Source organism: Trichosurus vulpecula, chromosome 4, assembly GCF_011100635.1.
Source record: "Trichosurus vulpecula isolate mTriVul1 chromosome 4, mTriVul1.pri, whole genome shotgun sequence".
In the NCBI taxonomy this organism is placed as follows: domain Eukaryota; kingdom Metazoa; phylum Chordata; class Mammalia; order Diprotodontia; family Phalangeridae; genus Trichosurus; species Trichosurus vulpecula.
The window spans coordinates 98562878-98581304 of record NC_050576.1 but is presented as its reverse complement, the minus strand read 5'-3'; the positions used below and the strand labels follow the sequence as shown (position 1 = coordinate 98581304).

General features: G+C 35.7%; 1 protein-coding gene across 5 annotated transcripts in view; it reads right to left on the bottom strand.

Annotated features, from left to right (window-relative positions):
- The window catches only part of PTPRC (protein tyrosine phosphatase receptor type C), a 139795-nt gene extending 121606 nt beyond the window's left edge, over positions 1 to 18189 (bottom strand). For all 5 annotated transcript variants that reach the window (XM_036755274.1, XM_036755276.1, XM_036755275.1 and 2 more), the window contains exons 1-2: positions 18117 to 18189; positions 17915 to 18030 (exon numbers count right to left, since the gene is read on the bottom strand). In XM_036755274.1, coding sequence (XP_036611169.1) covers positions 17915 to 17981 — 67 coding nt within the window. In that variant the 5' untranslated portion in view covers positions 17982 to 18030; positions 18117 to 18189. The remainder of the gene's footprint in view (positions 1 to 17914; positions 18031 to 18116) is intronic.
- Between the last annotated feature and the right edge of the window lie 238 nt (positions 18190 to 18427).

Genomic DNA, 18427 nt, shown 5'->3' with positions numbered 1-18427 from the left:
TATATAAACATGGTGTATTATTTTAAGTAGATGACACAATTTTGTAAAATTAGGGAAACTGCTATCCTTTTACATCTTGTGCCATAAAAGATTATTAATCATACCTATGAGTTCTCATAACTTTTAACATTTGTATATTTGAACATTATTTTAAAAGATCTTAAAATCCATTAAAACAATTCATAAAACCATTGGAGGTACCAATGGCCTCTTGACATCTTTTTAATATAGAATAATTATGCATTCAGTGAATTTCATTGACTCAGTACCCAACTAAAAATACCATAAAGAGCATCAGAACTGCATAGATTTTTTAATAAACATGCTTATCTTTGAGAAGAAATTTCTAGGGAAGTAAAAAATGGCAATGTTCCCTTGCCTATCACTTCCAGATGTGCAACTCAGCCTATTAAATGTCAGCCTAGAGTGAAAGGAAGTGTATGGTATCTGATATGCTTAAGTGTTACTCCTGAAAAAATGGATGGGTGAGAAAAACCAAAATACAAGATTTGTTTTCTTGATTTATACAGGACTTCTATTAAAATCTTTTCCAAGGGTAAAATCTCTATTTTCTAAATGTGAATATTTAATGAGGTGGATATAATCTCCTTAAGGGTGATGACAATTTTTCTTTTTGTCTTTGATCTCCATTAAAATACAGAATCCAATACAAAGTAGGCCCTTATTAACTGCCTGTTGAGTTGAATTGTCATGTAGATATTGACATCATGCTTTCTTCTGCAATATCCCCACCTATAAATTTACTTTAGTAAAAAATATACATCACTTTCTCTCCAAAATAAAAGAAACTGAATGTAGGCTCAGAAGAGAAATTCAAATTCTACCTCTGACATTTGGTGATCATGTCCAACTCCCTTAATTTTTCTGAGACTTGATTTCCTTAACTGTAAAATGGGGTTAATACTTATTCTTCGTTCCTCATAGGGTACTTGGGATTGAATTACTTTGTCAACCTTAAAGCACTATATGAATTGGGGCTATTATCATTATGGTTATTATTATCCTGACTAGATCTATGGTTTTATTGGTGAGGAGAGCTCCCAGGAAAGAACTTCCTCAGTTCATTCAGACCTACTCTTTTGTGGTTTTAGAGAATCTCCTAGAAAACAAAGATATTAAATGAATTGCTCAGAATGATGGACCCAAGCATATGGACTTGACCCTGTTTTCCTGATTCCAAGGCCAACTATCAGTCCACTGCCCCACAGTATGTAATATTTGGCAAGAGGGTTTATGTACGGTTAGCTTCCTTTCATATTCTGACAAATTAAAAATTGAGATCCTATGCCTATTTCCCAGTGCATTATTTCTCTTATATCTATATGGTGGTATTATCTACTGTTAAAAAAAAGGAAAATATGTTTGTATTTGCTAAAAAAAAAGTGTTTTTCTGCATTTTAATTCTCAGACCAATACAAATATCTCACCAGTTACCGTGGAGCTCAAGTAAGTAAGTAGCTTTGGAGTATCATATGTGTTTTCAAATAAAGATCAAAAGGTAATGTGCCTAAAACCTTCCTTTGTACAGATTGGTTATAAGAAAATATTCACCTTTCAGGCAAGTCCCCGAAGTTACCATGGACTCCTTTGGAATATGGGCATATTTTTCTCTTCTTACAAACTAGCCAATTAGAGAGGTTTTCTTTTATGTATGTGTAAAAGGTTTCATGTGAATTCAGAATATTTTTGGTTGTTCTAGTGCTGTCTAAAAAAAGCCAGTGTGATAGCTTTCACATTTTCACAACTGCTGGTGTTTTTATTGTTCTTATTTCACTGCCTTTGAAGTCCTCCCCACATTTCTATGCAACTTTCCACTTCCAGGATTGCCAAGTGGAGCCTCTCTTTGATCCCGTTATCCATTCCCAACCAACTCTTTTATCCCTGCCTCTGAGCTGTCCTCAACGTGACAGTGTTTCCTATCCTCAGAAGGGAAATAAGTTCTTTTGAAGCCTGTGGCAACCTGCTCCCATAACCCAGACAGAGAAATCCTTTATCTTTCACCTTGTGATGTTCTCAGTTTCTTCTGGCCCTCTGGGTAGACTCAGGTTCATTTACTCTTCTGCCTGTTATCATTGAATAACACAGCAGTACTATTCCTGTGTTGGTGCCCTGGCTACAAATGACATGATTTCCCATTTTCTAAGATAGAAGAAGATTTCGGTGGGTCTAGCTTTCATCTTTGAAACCATAGGTAAGTGCTTCCTGCTTATTTACATAGTTAAAGCCATCAGAGTTGAAAATAGTCATTTATCCATTTTTGTGGGGTTTTTTCTTTCCTACAATAAACTTTCTCATTATCATGTACTTTGCAGTTTGCCCTCAGAAAATCTTACTTTCTCATTTATAAAGCACCTACCTGCATGTTGACTTACTTCATAGTAAATTATTCTTTCACTCTTTTTTTTAAATTGGCACACAACTTGTGTCCCAGCAAGGAAGTCCTCGGAACAGAGAGCCCTTTGCAAATGTGTTTAAGCTTCCACTAAGCTATAATCTGAGTATTAGGGAGAGGACAGAACTGCCTCCTTCTGAGTCAGATGCTCACAATATGGTTTTATTATTGTGTTAGAAGTAAATTCCCAAAGCACCAACCATCCCCATTCAGATACCATATATGCAGAAAAACATTCTCCAAGGCTAAATGTAAGTGGTATTTGGATTATTGGCAAATTTGAATTATTCATACCTGTGTCCCCCTATACTCCAAGACCAGGTGACACATGATCATAAATGCAATTGGTAAAGTATATTCCTGGCTTCCTTAAGAGTAGGTTACAGAAGAAGTGAGAGAAGAGATATAAATATGAACTAAATAAGGAGAAGGAAATCATTTAGGTAACTTGGAGGAGTTTGGACTAGTGAAGAAGTTAAGTTTGGGGAAATGAAATTTGGAAAAAACTGAGAGGAGTTGAAGAAAGTCTGAAGGAAAACAATCTCCATGATGAGATAGCAGCCAATATTGTACTTCTGGATTGGAAGATCAGGGAGAATTAAGGAGGTTTTAAAAGACCTAAGGAAATTAAGGAGGGAAAAAAGAAGATTAGAGAAGAGGTGATCAATTCCAGATGGAAAAGAAGAAGGTAACTTGCAAGACAAAATAAAGACACTAAAGAAAGACAAGAGGTACAAAGAAATAGTGAAGAAAATTGGTGATGTAAACTGGTAGATGCATCAAGTTTTTGGTTAAAAATTTTAACTTTTAAAAAACTAACAAATAGCTGTGAAAAGTTGTGCAAATACCCACAAGTAGTTCCAAGGAACAAGACTGAAAATTGCAACCATCATGGAGAGTAGGAGAGGTCATACAATGGCTTGCATCAAGTATGCAATGTTTGTATTTCTAACACTGGTATCTGTGTTCCAAATGTAGACCAATCTCCCTGGAGAAGAAGGTTAAAGTATGAAAAGAATACCACTCTAACTTCCAGGTTTTTAGGAAGAATGAATGGTTGCTAATGGAAGGAAAAGGAAGGCTTCCATGTACTATGTTTTGATGCATTTTGTTTTGTTTTGTTTTGTTTTTAAAAAGAAAAGGTTCTGAGGTGTAGGACGGGAGACATGTTCCTTGTCTGGATGATAGAGAATGAATGAGTATTACACAGATAAATAAGTGAAGGGACGTGGCACTTGCAGAACAAGAGCTTTAAAATTGATTTGACACTTTTGCTGAAGAGGGGAGCACTGTATGTTCTGAGGAAGATGCTGCTCTTCCTCCTAAGAATAATAAGGGACAGCCATAGAAACTATGAGGTAAGAGTTCATCCAGTAAGGACCAGAGGAAGAAGAGAATAGCAGTAGTAATCAGTGATTCCCCTTCTTGGGGTACCAGGGTAGCTGTTAACAACAACAAAATGCTAATAAAATGGTCTACTGTCTTCCTAGGGCATATATCCAACATGTAACAGGGGAGATCCCAATACTTATCAAAATGGAAGACAATTACCTACTTCTGGTGATTTGTGTAGGCACAAATAACACTTCTAAAAGGAATCCAGAAAGTATGATCAGCAATAATGGAATCTTAGGCAAGAAGCTAAAGACCATAAAAAGCACAGCCTGAGTTTTCCTCACTCTTTCCCCCATTAGAAGAATAAGAAGATAAAAATTAATTTGGGAAATGAATAGCAGGCTAACAATATGATCGCTAAGCATGAGATTTGGATTTTGGGATCATAGCCTACCATAAAGGGGTTGACAGATCCTTAGCTAGAGATGGAGTACACTTAGCAAGCCGTCAGAGGAGAGGAGGTGGCATATGCTAAAGATATCACAAAAGAAAAATAATTTAAGGCTTTAACAATAGATCGAATAAAGGGCAGGGGGAAGAAGATGGGAGAAATTGAGGAGTTGAGTCTAAAGCTCAGAATGACCTGAGGTTGGTGAGAGAGGTAAGGTCAACAAGAAAAAAAGCTGTATATAAAAGTGAAATATTATAATCATTGCTATTATTATTACAAATATTTTTACTTAGGATTTAGTCAGCATCCAAAAGTCCACAAATTTAGGTTTTCTCAGGGTAGAAATGAGGAAGCCTTACTTTGTTTCGCCCTTGAATTTCCAACACCCAGTTATTGTAGTAGCAGTAGCAGTAGAAGTAGTAGTTTTATATTTATATAATACTTCAGAAAGCAATACTAAGCTTTTATACAGATATATTTGAACATTATTATGCCTATCATGTAAAAATAAACAAAATAGATAAATTCACTCTAAAAAATAGTATACAGTAAGTCTATGGAATTACTTTTACAAGTATACGTATTTCTTTTTCATTTTAAAGGGTACATTTTATGAGTATCATTTATGCTTAATAATGACCTACATTTCTACCAGTACAATCACAACAAATAGATATTAATTTTTTTAATTTCTCATTTCTCTCTTTACCTTTATGGGCTGGAGGTTTCCTTGAGCCAGTATTTGTATTACTTCCTATAAACTGACATTATTTTTTCATCTCTTCTCTGTCCTTAGAAATACAGGATCATTGACTTAAAACTGTAAGGGACATAGAATTTATCTAATTCAAACCCCTCATTTTAGTAATAATGGAATTGAGACCCAAAGGGATAAAGTGATTTGCCTTCTCTTCTTTTCATCCTTTGTCCCCTCTTATCTTACTTTCTGCTTTCTTAACATATGAAACCATAATCATTGCGTTTTATGACTTGAGGAGAAGTAAAGGGTTTGGATGGAATGAAGAATCTAGATTATCAGCCTACATTTACCAAGTTCACCAGATGATTAAATCATTTATTGTGTGCTCTGAAAACACAGCAACATGGTTTTTGCAGTGGTTAACAGACAGACTGAATGGTACTTTCATATGAATCTTCTAAAAGTTCATTTGAATAGTTTAGGGAAAATTATCTGGTACCTATATTTCTGAGAACCAAATCAAAACTTGTGTGTTTTCCATGATCAAAGTGATTAATAAAGGTCATGTTAACCTCCCTACTTAATCAGAATAAAATCTAGTTTGTGTAACTCTTGCAGGCTTTCCTTTTGTATAAGCTGAAAAACAATTCAATTGTTTAAAAATATTATTGTTTCACTTACTCCAAAGCAAAAGAATTCCTTTCTCCACTTAATCATTTTCCTTTAATACTATGTTTTGAGTAAGTTTAGTGATTTAGAGTTCACCTGAATTCATCAAAAGTATAGTCTAATTTTTTTTCTATATCTATGGCAAAAATAAAGTTGGCTCAGTTTATTATGGGGTAGATGAAAGGCCATGTGAAGTTGGATGGAGAGGGCTAGAGAAGAATGATGATGGAAGTGATGATGTATAGTGTGATGGAGTGATGGCTTTGGAATTAAGGAGAGACCTGGTTTCATGTAATGCTTCTAATATATACTATCTAGGTGACCATGGGCAAGCCACTAGATCCTAGATCCCCTAACAATTCTTTAAGACTAAAAGTTACTAATGATTTGTCAATCTACCTCTGGGGCTATAGCTTTCGTACTACTAGCTCCCACCACTCATTAAATCATGAATCCAGATGAATAAAAAGAATCATGTCCTTCTCTCTTGCCGTCAAATTTCTTCTGAGTTGGCTAGCTTTCAATCCCTCTGCTTTCTCTGTCTTATGTCAATAACACCTTCTTCCAAAGGAGGGTAGGAGGATATAGCACAGAAGCCATTGAACTGTATTGGTAAACTGGGGGTTTCTTTATCTGCGAGTTTCCACTACACCAATAAAATCACAAATCCAGTCCCTAGCTCTCTACTGCTACTGATATATACACAAAAATATAAGATTGGTAGATAGATAGACAGACCGAACAACAGAGAGAGAGAGAGAGAGAGAGAGAGAGAGATTTAGGGGTATGTGGATGATATGTAGAGAGAGAGATAGAGAGATGGATGGATGGATGGGTAGACTGACAGACAGAGAGATAGAGAGATAGATAGATTGGTCTTAGATGGCCTAGAACACTGTGAAGCCAAGAGACTGTGTTTTATCCAAGGTCTCACAGCTAGTGTGTCTCAGTAGTGATATTTAAACCAAGACTAGCTCGCTATCCATTGTGTCTCTAAATCTGGTAATATGAGTGCATATAAAATAAATGCACATATGTATATACATATAAATATGTAAAACATACATGTATGTATATATGTACATATATTAACTTGTAATTTCATCAGCATTGGGTATGATGGAGTTTTTACTTTCTTTTTACACTTGAAAGACTCAAGATCCAAAAAGCTGCAGAACTGAGCACAACGTAAGAAGATTAATTCAATAGGAATAAATGTCAAGTCTTGTACACTGGAACAAAAGAAAAATCAAGGTCGAAAATAAAGATGGGGGAGGTGTGATTAGACAACGGTTATTCAAAAAAAATTGGGTGTTATAGTGGACTTCAAGCTCAGTGAGAGTCAGCAGTGTCATTGTGGCAGCTAAAAAACATCTAATGTAATCTTATATAGCATTAAGAGAGTCATAATTTTCAGAAGGAAGATAATAGTCCTACAGCACTCCACCCTCATTACACTTTATTTGCAGTATTGTGTTCATTTCTTAGTCCAATGGTTTTAGAAGGACATCAATGAGTGGTAAAGTATCCAGAGGACCCCTTCTCTGGGTACAGAATGGTGAAGGGCCTTGGCTACTGCATATGAAAATCTGGTGAAATATTAGCCTGGAGAAAAAAAAAAGAACACTCGTGGCAGGATATGATAGCTGTATTCCAGTAGTCGAAGGTCTGTCATATGGAAGATAGGTGGTTAAGTTTGTTCTATTTGACCTCACTGGGCAGCACTAGGAACACTGGGTGGAATTGCAGAGGCCATAAGAGGTTTAATGTCAGGAAAAATTTCCCAATAATTAGATCTGTCTAAAAGCAGAATGTGCTACCTTGACAGATGATGAGTTCTCCCCCACCCCCACCCCAGGAGGACTTCAGCGGAGTCTGGGTGACTACTTTTTGTTATGTTACAGTGGAGAATCCTTTAATTTTAGAATGTATGGCTGCTGGAGTCCTTTACAAGTCCCAGATTTGGGACCTTCTCGAGTTCTGTGATTTTATATACTCTCTTTCATTTTATCTTTGCATCCTCAGCACCTTGCACATAGTAGAAACTTAATAAATTCTGGCTCCATTAATTTTATTCAATATGTTTTCTGGGAATTTGTCACATTAGTTGGTTACTAACAACCAGTCTACAACCACTCTTAAAACATCTACTGTGGGCATAGGACTATGCTAGGTGTCCGTCTTTACATCCTGTGTATTGTACTCTGCGAATATCAAGTAAACTCTGTTTTCTAATATTTGCCATCCTAAAACAAGTACAACAGTTGAATATGGAAAACATATTTGCATTTTTCAGCTAATTTGCAATTGTAATATAAACTGAATAAATATAAATTGGATAATTGTTGGTAAAATTGACAGTTAAAGACCAAGATTTTCCCCTATTTGTAGTTTTCCAGTTTTTATATATTCCCTTTCTTTTCTGGGGAGTGTTCCTGTTTGATGAGATGGAACCATTGAGGGTTTAAAATTTTTAAAAAGAGCATTGTAGTTTTATCTAGTGCATATTCAGCAGCTATTGAAATGAATTCTTTATGTATGTGTAAGTGTAAATGTAGGTGATTTTGCCATTTTTAGATTGAACATAAACCAGTTTGCATTTTCATTTGGAATTAATAAAAATAATATGCTGAAAACATTGTCAAGATTAATGGGCTAAATGTAAATAAATCTTGAATACAGTTGTCTGCCTCAACTGAAATAAATTATCTTGAAATATAAAAAAAATTCAAAACGACATTAGTCTAGACCAGAGGTGGGGAACCTGCAGCCTCAAGGACACATGTGGCCCTCTTTATCCTCAAGTACGGCCCTTTGACTGCACATTTGCAGAACAAATTTGTTTTGTGAAGTTTGGATCCAGTCAAAGGGCTGCACTTAAAGATCTAGAGGGCCACATGTGACCTCGAGGCCACAGGTTCCCCACCCCTGGTCTAGGATGACCTAATGATCCCATGCTGGTGCTCGATAATTCCCTTCTCCAAGTATCAAAATCAGAAACCAGGAAAAATGAGAAGATGATGAGGTCAAGAGAACAATAGAGCCCAATGGAGAAATTACAGCCTCATGGTTCCCACCTGCAGTGTAAAGAAGGTGGTAAAATCTTCAGCTGTAAGTATAAATGAAATGGGTGATGAATGGAAAAATATAGTTGAATATCCTAAGGCATATCTCCAACTCCATTTTTGGACCTTAGCAACATTGGCATATTGTGGCACCTTGATGTCAAAGGAAGCCTAAGTGGGGCCTTGCCCTATGGGTCATTTCTACCAAGTGAGGGATGCCAGAAGGCCAAACTGAGTGACACTGAATGGAAACAGCGCCTCCACCAGGCTATTTAAATGAACCATATGGCGGGAAGAGAACCTTACTTTAAGACCAGCTTAAACCTGTTGGAAAGAAAGATTGAGTGGCTAGAGTGCATGCAATGATGAGACCTGCTGAGGTTGCAAGGAAGTGTGGTACAGCTACTATTTTACATTGGTTTCAAAACAGGAAAGAGTAGTTCAAAGGACAATTATTGGCACAACTTTCCACTTGCCTCCTTATAAAAAAGAGCAAGACATCAAACCAGCCCAAACACAATATTCTTTAAAGTGTGTGTGAGATCACAAGCAAAAGGATTGTAAGAGATGTCCTTCCATTGTACCTACATTAGAAACAACAGTAACTGGGTCAGCTGAGGGTGCATTGACACAGGGGGACTTTGCAGAAGAAGCATGTTGTGTGAAAGGAAGTAAGCAGAAGGAAAAAAATGATTCTGTCACTAACACTACAGAGGATAAACATTCGGAAATAAAGCATCTATAGCTGCTCAAAAGCAAAACAAAACAAAATATCACTAAAAACCAACAATAAAAACAACCTTGGCATAAGTCCACAAGCAACATTTTAAAACACTGCTTTCTTTGGGTGAATCTGCTTGTTGTAATGATGTGACTCTGTTTTCATCCTTATGCAAAGATCAGCTTGCTGATTTCTCCCACTGAGGCCTGACCTCCTAGTCTTCCATTTATGGTCCCATATAATCCAGTCTATAGACTCATAGAAGTACAGAAATTCTGAGCACAAAGGTCAAAATAATAATACTAATGATAATGGTAGCTAACACATTGCTATAAAATTTTCAAAGCACTATGAGATGGGGCTATCCTGTGAGGAAGGTGGTACAGTGACCCTGGACAAGTCACTTAATCCTATTTGCCTCAGTTTCTTCATCTGCAAAATGCTCTGGAGAAAGAAATGGCAAACCACTATCCAAATGGGGTCACCAAGGGTTAGGCATAACTGACCTACAACCTAAGATCACGTTGGTTTGGCTTCCAGATTAGCCTGTCGATTCATAATGGGTTTGTAGGCCAGTATCCCAGATGTTTTTCTAATGAACTATGATCTAGCTATTCCTTCCCTATTACTTATGGAGTTTATTTTTTCTACCCCCAAATCTAAGACTTTACATTTATCCTTTAAAAGTTCATCTTTTGAGATTCAAATCAAAATAGTATAATAGAATCATGAAACAAAAAAGCTGGAATGAGTCTTAAAGATTATCTTAATCTTACACTTACACGTTTGAGGTGAGAAAGCTGGAGACCATGAAGATGAAATTATTGACCCAAAGTGAAGAAAATTAGACATCAGACTCTCTCAGCTATAAGAATAGGTTTCTTTCCAATATACCATTCTTTGAGGGAAGAAAAACAAGAAGATGGGAGAGACAGAGGCAGAAAAAGACAAAGAGAGACAGAGAGAGGGACAGGGTAAAGGGAAGAGAGAGGAAAAGGGAGGGAAGAGAAAGGGAAAGGAAAGCAAAGGGAAAGGAAAGGGCTGCCCATTCTAGAAGCGTCATTGAGACTGACTGATTTGCAAATCCACAGGTAACTTGAAGAAGCTAGCATCAAATTCAATCTTTATCTCACCAAAGTGCCCTGCAAAAGTCATGCCAGGGTGTGTGTTTGTTTGTTGGTTTGCTTTTCACTATAGGCTGTTATGTCTCAATTTTGGAAAGAAGCTTATGTTTCAAACTCATTGTCAGTATGAGGCACAAAATAGTTTTGACGTTAGACCTTCACTTGAGGTTTTGATCTTTGAGAAAAGATGCTGAGGCTGCCTTTTTAGAGGCTTATCACTTGCAAATGTAAGCCATATTCTTATTTGTTTCAGACACAGATGGTTTAGCTCCTTGCAGCTGCAGCTAAAGCATTAAGCTTCCAAATAAAAGGCCAGTGATATCTGACATTTTTCTCCCTGTGAAGAAAATTTCCTAATGATACTTTGAATTGTTTTAGTATTGTTTTTCCTTTTTCCTCTGCCAAGATGATATCTGTGGCATAACACCCCAAGAATAGCCTCGATTAGATTTGATTTGATTTTCTAGGTGAGTAAGTCAGTACAAATACAAGCAAACAGTACATATCAGCAAACTTGTCCAAGTCACATCTGTATGTGAATTGCATGTTGTAAGGTCAGTGATATAGCATATGAAGCAAGCATGTAGGCTTCAAAAGGTTCAGACATGCATTTTCTTTTCCTTGACTCTGTGACTAACAATTCCTTTTGGTGGGAAACAGGCAAAAAATCAGTTATCACTTAAGGTTCAGTGGAGTGACAACAATTTGTGTGTTTAAAGTTGAGGTCAGCTTCAAGTTTTTAATTAGTATTTCAAACTCAGGATCACAGATCTAGAGCTAAGAGGGACATCAGCGATGATCTACTTTAATCCTCTCATTGTACAAAGGAAGAAAGTCGGGCTCAGAGAGCTAAATGACTTCCCCACACTGCATAAGTAGTAAGTAGCAGAGTCAAGATTTGAACTCAGGGACCAAGAAACCACATTCAGCACTTACGTAGATTCAGTGCTCTTCCCACTGTACCACAATGACAAAAATATGAAATAATCCTACTTTTCTCATCCTCATAATTAATAAAAAATACTTAAAATTGAATTACATTAAGATAAATTATTTCCAAAAAATTCAAGATTATTTTTAAAGTATTCAAAAAATTATTTCAAACTGTCAGCTTTTCTTTCTTTGGTTTAATTTAAAAATGAGAATAACAGCAAACTTTTCACTGTTTTCCCCTTTTTTTAAAGTGCTGACTATCGTCATGGTAATGAGAGCAGACTAAATCATCTCTATTTTCTGCCCTGGTTCCTCTGTGACTAATTTCATGAGTTGACGAGTATTAGGGTCCTGGGGTTTTTTTTTTTGGCTGGTTGTTTTTTTGTTTTTGTTTTTTCTCTGCAAGAGACTATAGCCATAACTAACTGTGGCTGCATATGCTACTGTTGCCTTTTTAAAATAACCACTTAAAAATTTGCCTTTGTGCCCACTCTAAGCAAAGCAGTCCCTTCCCATTTCTAAGCCTCAATTTCCTCACCTGCAAAATGGAAGGGTTAGACTAGATGAACTACCATGTCCCTTCAAATGCTAAATCTGATTCCATTTCCAATTTCCAGTTTCTAATCTCTACCCTTGATCAAATCAGAATATAATCCCTTACTGGATCATCCAGTCAGATATTGTCTTTCAGACCCTTCTGCCTGTGTCTTGTGTTTGTAAAATGGGTCACACACAATGTACAGAACATACCACTCCTCATTTGTTGGACATATGTTTTCCTCTCTTATTCATCTAGAAAGTGATACATGACATTAGCACTACTTCAGTGGTGGCATCTCAATAGTAAAACAAGTCAAATGAATTCTATCGATAGGCATAGGCTTCATAATGCCAAGGAAACTTTAAGTCAGTAACTAATAACATAAACTGCCAATAAACAACAGGATTTCCCAGATGGGAAGGAGCGTAATAAAGAAAATAACAGGAAGGGGAAGAAGAAAAATGGGTGAAATCTGAAAAATCTGGGGATTTTGGAGAAATATCTTGCTAAGTAGCAGCTTAGTATAGGGAATAAGGAACTTACCTCAAGAATCAAGAAAACCTTTATTCAAGTTACAACACTTACTGACTCTATGACCCTGGCAAGTAACAACCTCTCAATGCCTCATGAAATTATCGAAATAAGACTAATAGAATTTATATAGTGCTTTAAGGTTTACTAAGCACTTTATAAATACTATCTCATCTTATGCTGAAAATAACCCTTAGAGTTAGGTGCTATCATTATTATCACCATGTTACAGATGAAGAAACTGAGGCAGATAGTTTTTTTGTTTGGTTTGGTTTTTTTGTTCTATTTTGCTTTTGTTTTTGCCCAGGATCACACAACTAATAAGTGTCTAAAATAGTTTTAAACTCTGGTCTTCCTCACTCCAAGTCTAATGCTTTGTGCCACCTAGCTACCTATATTTTTCAGAAAATAATTACAGAGTGGTTTCCATTCTATGTTAGTCAAGGGAGCTCTCTACATCAGTGAAATCACAGGACTAGTAAAAAAAATATTGTGTTTGTATATTTTCAACTACTTCCAACCTCCCTCCTTTTCTTTAAATCCTTCTCCTTTTTATGTCCCTTCATTCCCTTCTCTCTTCTCCTCTATACCCATCTCTTCATCTCATGTCCTTCTTTTTGACAACCATTTGTTGAATATTTCTTATACATAACGTATTGTCCTTGACTTTGGGAATGTGATGAGGTACATGACATAGTCCCTGACCTAAGGAGGTTGTAATCTAGTTGAGGATCAATCAACCAACATTTATTATATATAATTTTATTATATGAGGAAAAAGACAAATTATCATACAAGATATTGTATGATAATTAAAATTGGTAAAATAAACAAGATTTTAGAGGAAGGCCTCTGTGTAGTGAGACAAGACAATTACAAAATGTCAGAATTGGAAGGAATCTCAGAGGCCATCTAGTCTAGCCTGTACCCTCACCTGCACCCCCCCACCTCCACTTTGCTTGAAGGCCTCCACTGGTGTCAGGGAAATTTTTCTCTTCACAAATGACCTGAACCTTAGATCTGGGGCAGGAATAAACAAATGGAAAGAAAGGGAAAGAGGTGATCAACCTTTATCTCTTCTTTTTCCCATATATTCTTTCTTTTAAATTCTGTAATTGAATTTGTCAACTAATAAATTAGGCACTTGTGAGGTTCTGAGGAGTACTTGAAGAAATATAAGATAAGGTCCTTGCCCTAAAGAAACTTGCCTTGTGGTTAAGGAGATGATATAGATCCATAAAAAGATAACTAAAAATGCATGGCAAATGTGTAGTATAGATGATGAGTTCATAGAATGCCAGAGAGTTTCTTGTGAGTAAGAGTATTGGGAATGATTATAGAGAAGAGATTGAATTTGAGCTGGTCCCTAGAAGATGGATATAATTCAGAAAACTGCAAAGGAGAGAGATTTTTAGACAAGAAGGGTGAGAGCTAAGGCGTAGAGACAGGAGTGTTCAAGAGATGTTTGAGGGAAAGATGAAGGGTTTTTACATAATTAAACTGTGGAAGATATGACTGGAAAGGTAGTTTGAGGTGAGACTATGGAAAATCTTAAAAGCTAGGCTAAGGATTTTTGAAAAAAGGAAGGACACAACACGTCAAATGCTACAAGTAGGCCTAGGAGAGAAAAGTCCGACAAAAGTCCATTGGGACAAAAAGTCAGAGCTGGATATGACCAAGGCAAATTGATATGGCAAATATTTCTTCCAAGAGGAAGATACAGATAGAAATGAATGACAGTGCCTTTCGCCATATTCTACCATCTTCCCCCTTGCAAGTATCTTCCATTGCAACTGGATAGATGAACATTGTGAACATTTCAAATGCTAAAACCCAAATCTATAAAAGTAGGGGATTAGATGAGGTCATCTCTAATGTTCTTTCTAGATCTAGCTCTTCTAGATCCCATTAATGACTAATCTATGAAAATGCCTTGGTATGAAAAAATAGCTTAAGCCACTACAACAACACTACCATACACAAGCATACCTTTCATTCTCTTGTTTGACAAGATGTTTTCTCTGTGTCATGTACAAATGGACATTGTCTCCATATGCATCTTCAAAAGAATTCCTATCTCTAACTACACTCACAAAATTAATTCTTTATGACAAGTTGTCTAGAAATTTTACAACTAACCATGTACTTTCTTTCCCAGGGCGAAGAAACAGAACACTCAGAGAGAAGTATGTGTATGCAAAAAACATATTTCCTGAGACTTTCCCTGAACTAGAGAAAAATCACTTTTTCCATGCCTATCAGACCAATTTTAATGCAGATTTTGTGATCTACTTCTCTTGTGTTTAAAACAAAACCACCTCCATTTTCACTTTTAACCATTGTCTATTCTTTTAGATATTGAGACTAATCAATCCAGTTGTCGTCCCAAAGAGCATGTGCTACTGTATCCGGTAGACACATGCTAAAATCTTGGAACCTTTCAGAACTCAGTTTTCATGTCATCAAAATCACAATTAAAGTACAAACCATATGAAGAAGGGGCGGGGAGTGGAAGGAACAAGGGAAGGAAAGGAAAGAGGGAAAGAAGGAAAATTCTTTGAAGTCAGGAACTACTAAAATGCCTAATAAATGCATACTGATTAATGAAAGGAAGGAAGAAAAGAATGGAAGTCAGAAGGAAGGAACAAAGGTAGTTTCAAATGTGATGTTTTTTCAACAATAATTTAAGAACATAAAAACCCTCATGTCATATAAAGTACAGAAATGAAGTGTTCATGTCAACATAAAGGTACATTTTGACCTCAAAACAGGTATGGAGAACAAGATGGCTCCTAAAACAAGAACATTATCTTTGAAAAAATAATTGCTCCCAATACCTATGTGAGACAAAAGTTATAATTGATCTTTCAAAATAATCAAATAGATATTTCTCTCTCTTTAAAGAATCACTCATTTTAGCAAAGCTAACTTAAAGCATTCTGTAAAGCAAATCCAATTTTCCTATTAGCTTCACATCAAAAATAAAAAGTTATTTCTGGAGGAGAAATCCCTTCAGACTGAATTGAAAACTGAGTGGACCTCAGATTGTGGCTAATCTGCAGCCATATAATAGATTGTAATACATCGACAATGACTGACCTGCGGCAAGCACATTGCAGCACTTTCTGAAAGTTACAAATTTTTATTCACTGTTTCCTTCTGCAACACTTTCAGTATTAAACAATTCCTTACTTAATCTTTTCTTTTAAAGAAAAATAAAACATTTTTGCTTATATGATAATCCATACCTCTAAGCTCATTATTTTCTGAATGTTCCCCCCTCTTTATCTATTTCTCCAAGTACTTATCAATTTTAACAGCTAAAATGTTGTTGAAATGCAAAATACACATTTCACTCATAGCACTCCAACATGAACATTCATTGTCTGAGATGTTGGTTTAGGCAAAATGCATTAAATCCCTATGTTATCAGTGCCACATACAGGAAATGCTCTCTATTGAGTTTATTACTGAAACTCTGCACTTAGATCAACAAAACATAATACTGATGGCACTATATATTGGTGGTAATAGTTTATTTCCTTCATTCCAATGTTATAAATATATTTTATATAGATCTGTGTATGTCATATGTAACATACACTATTCTGTATGTATGGTACACACGACAATCTTTTATATATATATATATATATACATATATATATATATATTTCACTAATTATTCATTTATTCCTTGAACAAGTATCTAATTGTTTGTATAAGCAAGGCTCTCTACTAGGCCTTGCAAAAGGACTAAATTCCTGATCTTCATAGTCTAAAATATATAAAAAATTTTGTCACCTGCCAATAACAACATTATGATCTTTTAAAGTAATTTCTCTAAAAATTAACCCTATTTTCATAAAAATATTACTATAAAAGTAACACCTTTTAAAAAGGAAATTTTGCTTATTCCAATAAAGCATCTCTTATTTATAAGACAGAAAGACTACAAGCACAAACTTTACAGAAGTGAAAATGTTGAATGAAAATGAAAATGCTATGATTTAGGGAGAGCAAAAAGATATATTTTTTCTCTTGTATTAAAAGTACCTTAGAATTCAAACCATTACTCTCTTGGTTTTTGCTGGTCAGTAAGACTGCCCCCCCACTTGATAGAGATAGCAAGTAGATAAGAGGATATTCTAAACCAAGAGATACTGCTGACCTAACATAGAGGAGAACAGCAAAATCTATCATTGGAAGAAAAACTCCATCCCAGGCTCCCTTCCTCATCTACTCCCTTGTGTTAGCCAGAGGAGAAACTGACAATGGAATAGGCTCAGTAGGTAGCTGCTGGACTGTCTTTCCTGAAGAAAGGAGATCAGTGGAGAGTACAGAAAGATTTCAAAATGAAAATAGAATAGGAGAATACAAATAATTCTCTCCATTTACTTTATTAGGAGGGTTCCAAAAATATCAACTTCATACTAACTACTTACAGTCGTTTTGTAAAGTTAGTATTAAGCAAGCCACAAAAAGAACCCTAAAAGCTTAGACAAAGCTAAACCATCTTTGTGACCAACAGAAATATAGTCATATTTCAAACATCCATTATGTAGCCCTTCAATGAATTAGGATCCCAAACTAAATCATGTAATTGAATTAAAACTATTTAAATATTTCTATGAAAAATTAGTTTTGCATCTTCTTAAGGCTCAATGTCTCCTTGTCTTTTCAAGCCTGAAATCTAAAATTCACCAATACACCCAGGAAGGGTGTTGGCCCCTTGGTAGTCAAGGCAGAAAAATGAGTACCCAAGTCCACCCATGACTATTCTGTGAGACTAAAACTGGATGTGAAAACTTTGTAGTCATAAGAATCAACACAAGAGTAACACTGACATATGATTCCCCATCATCATACAAATTTGGAATTCAGTAAAATGCTGAGAGTAGTCATCAAAATTTGAGGAAGCAAATTTGTGGGCTGAGAACAGGGAGTGGCGTACATGCCACCAAAGCCCTTCTGTATAGCTTCACAAAAGCAGGATGTTGAAAATATTTTGTAGATGTTTAAAGGGAAAAATCTTTATTTTCCCATTTTAATAATAATAATAAAACTTAAAATCTGACATTTCAGAAAAAGGTTGGATCCTTTGTTTCTTAATAAAAAAAGTTTTGCTTTGCTAAGAGCCTTGAACAATAGGTAAAAATTGAAAAAGACACCGTTTTCCTCTTTATTATGATTTTTTTTCAAAAAGAAAACATACCCTTTCCCAATGGAAGTATTGTAAACTGTCATTCAAGTTACACCTCCATGTAATTTAAGGGAACTTTGGCATCTCTGCATCACCTATTTCCAAGTTACCAAGTCGCTGACACTCACTGCAATCTTTCCTTCCAATATTAGTTATGGCCTGGCCATCTTAGAAAAAAAACCTTCTAAAATAAAATTTCAAAGAAATCACGAAGAGACAAGCACATACCTGCGACAAAGACATCAGTGTCCAGAAACGCAAAGCCAAATGTCAAGAATTTAAGCCACAAAAACATGGTTATATCTGTGAATCGACTGTATCCTAATGAAACAGCATGCGTCCTTCTGAAAATGAAAATAATTGTTATTGCTTGAGAAAAAGTATTTCTCTGAAAAATAGAATCAAAAATAAAATAACTGAGAACACATACTCTGCCGGGTTGTCTTATCAATCCGAGAGCAATTTCCTCTGTTACCCTTCAACTAACCACTTGCTAACTACAGGCACTACTAGGTAGTGATGTCAGATTCAGTTTTTTTTTACCTACTTCTCTACAGTCCTGTTTCCAGGAAGTCAAGAGACTCGTTCAAGTCTGTGCAATGACATCTTACTTCCTTATTTCTAGCCATTTTGAGTAGATGAATTAAGAGGCACTTTTAAAGGGATCCCTTTTCTCTAAAGAAAGGACAGTCTTTTTTTTTTTTTTTGGTAACTCTCCAAATAATGTTTCACTGCAGACAA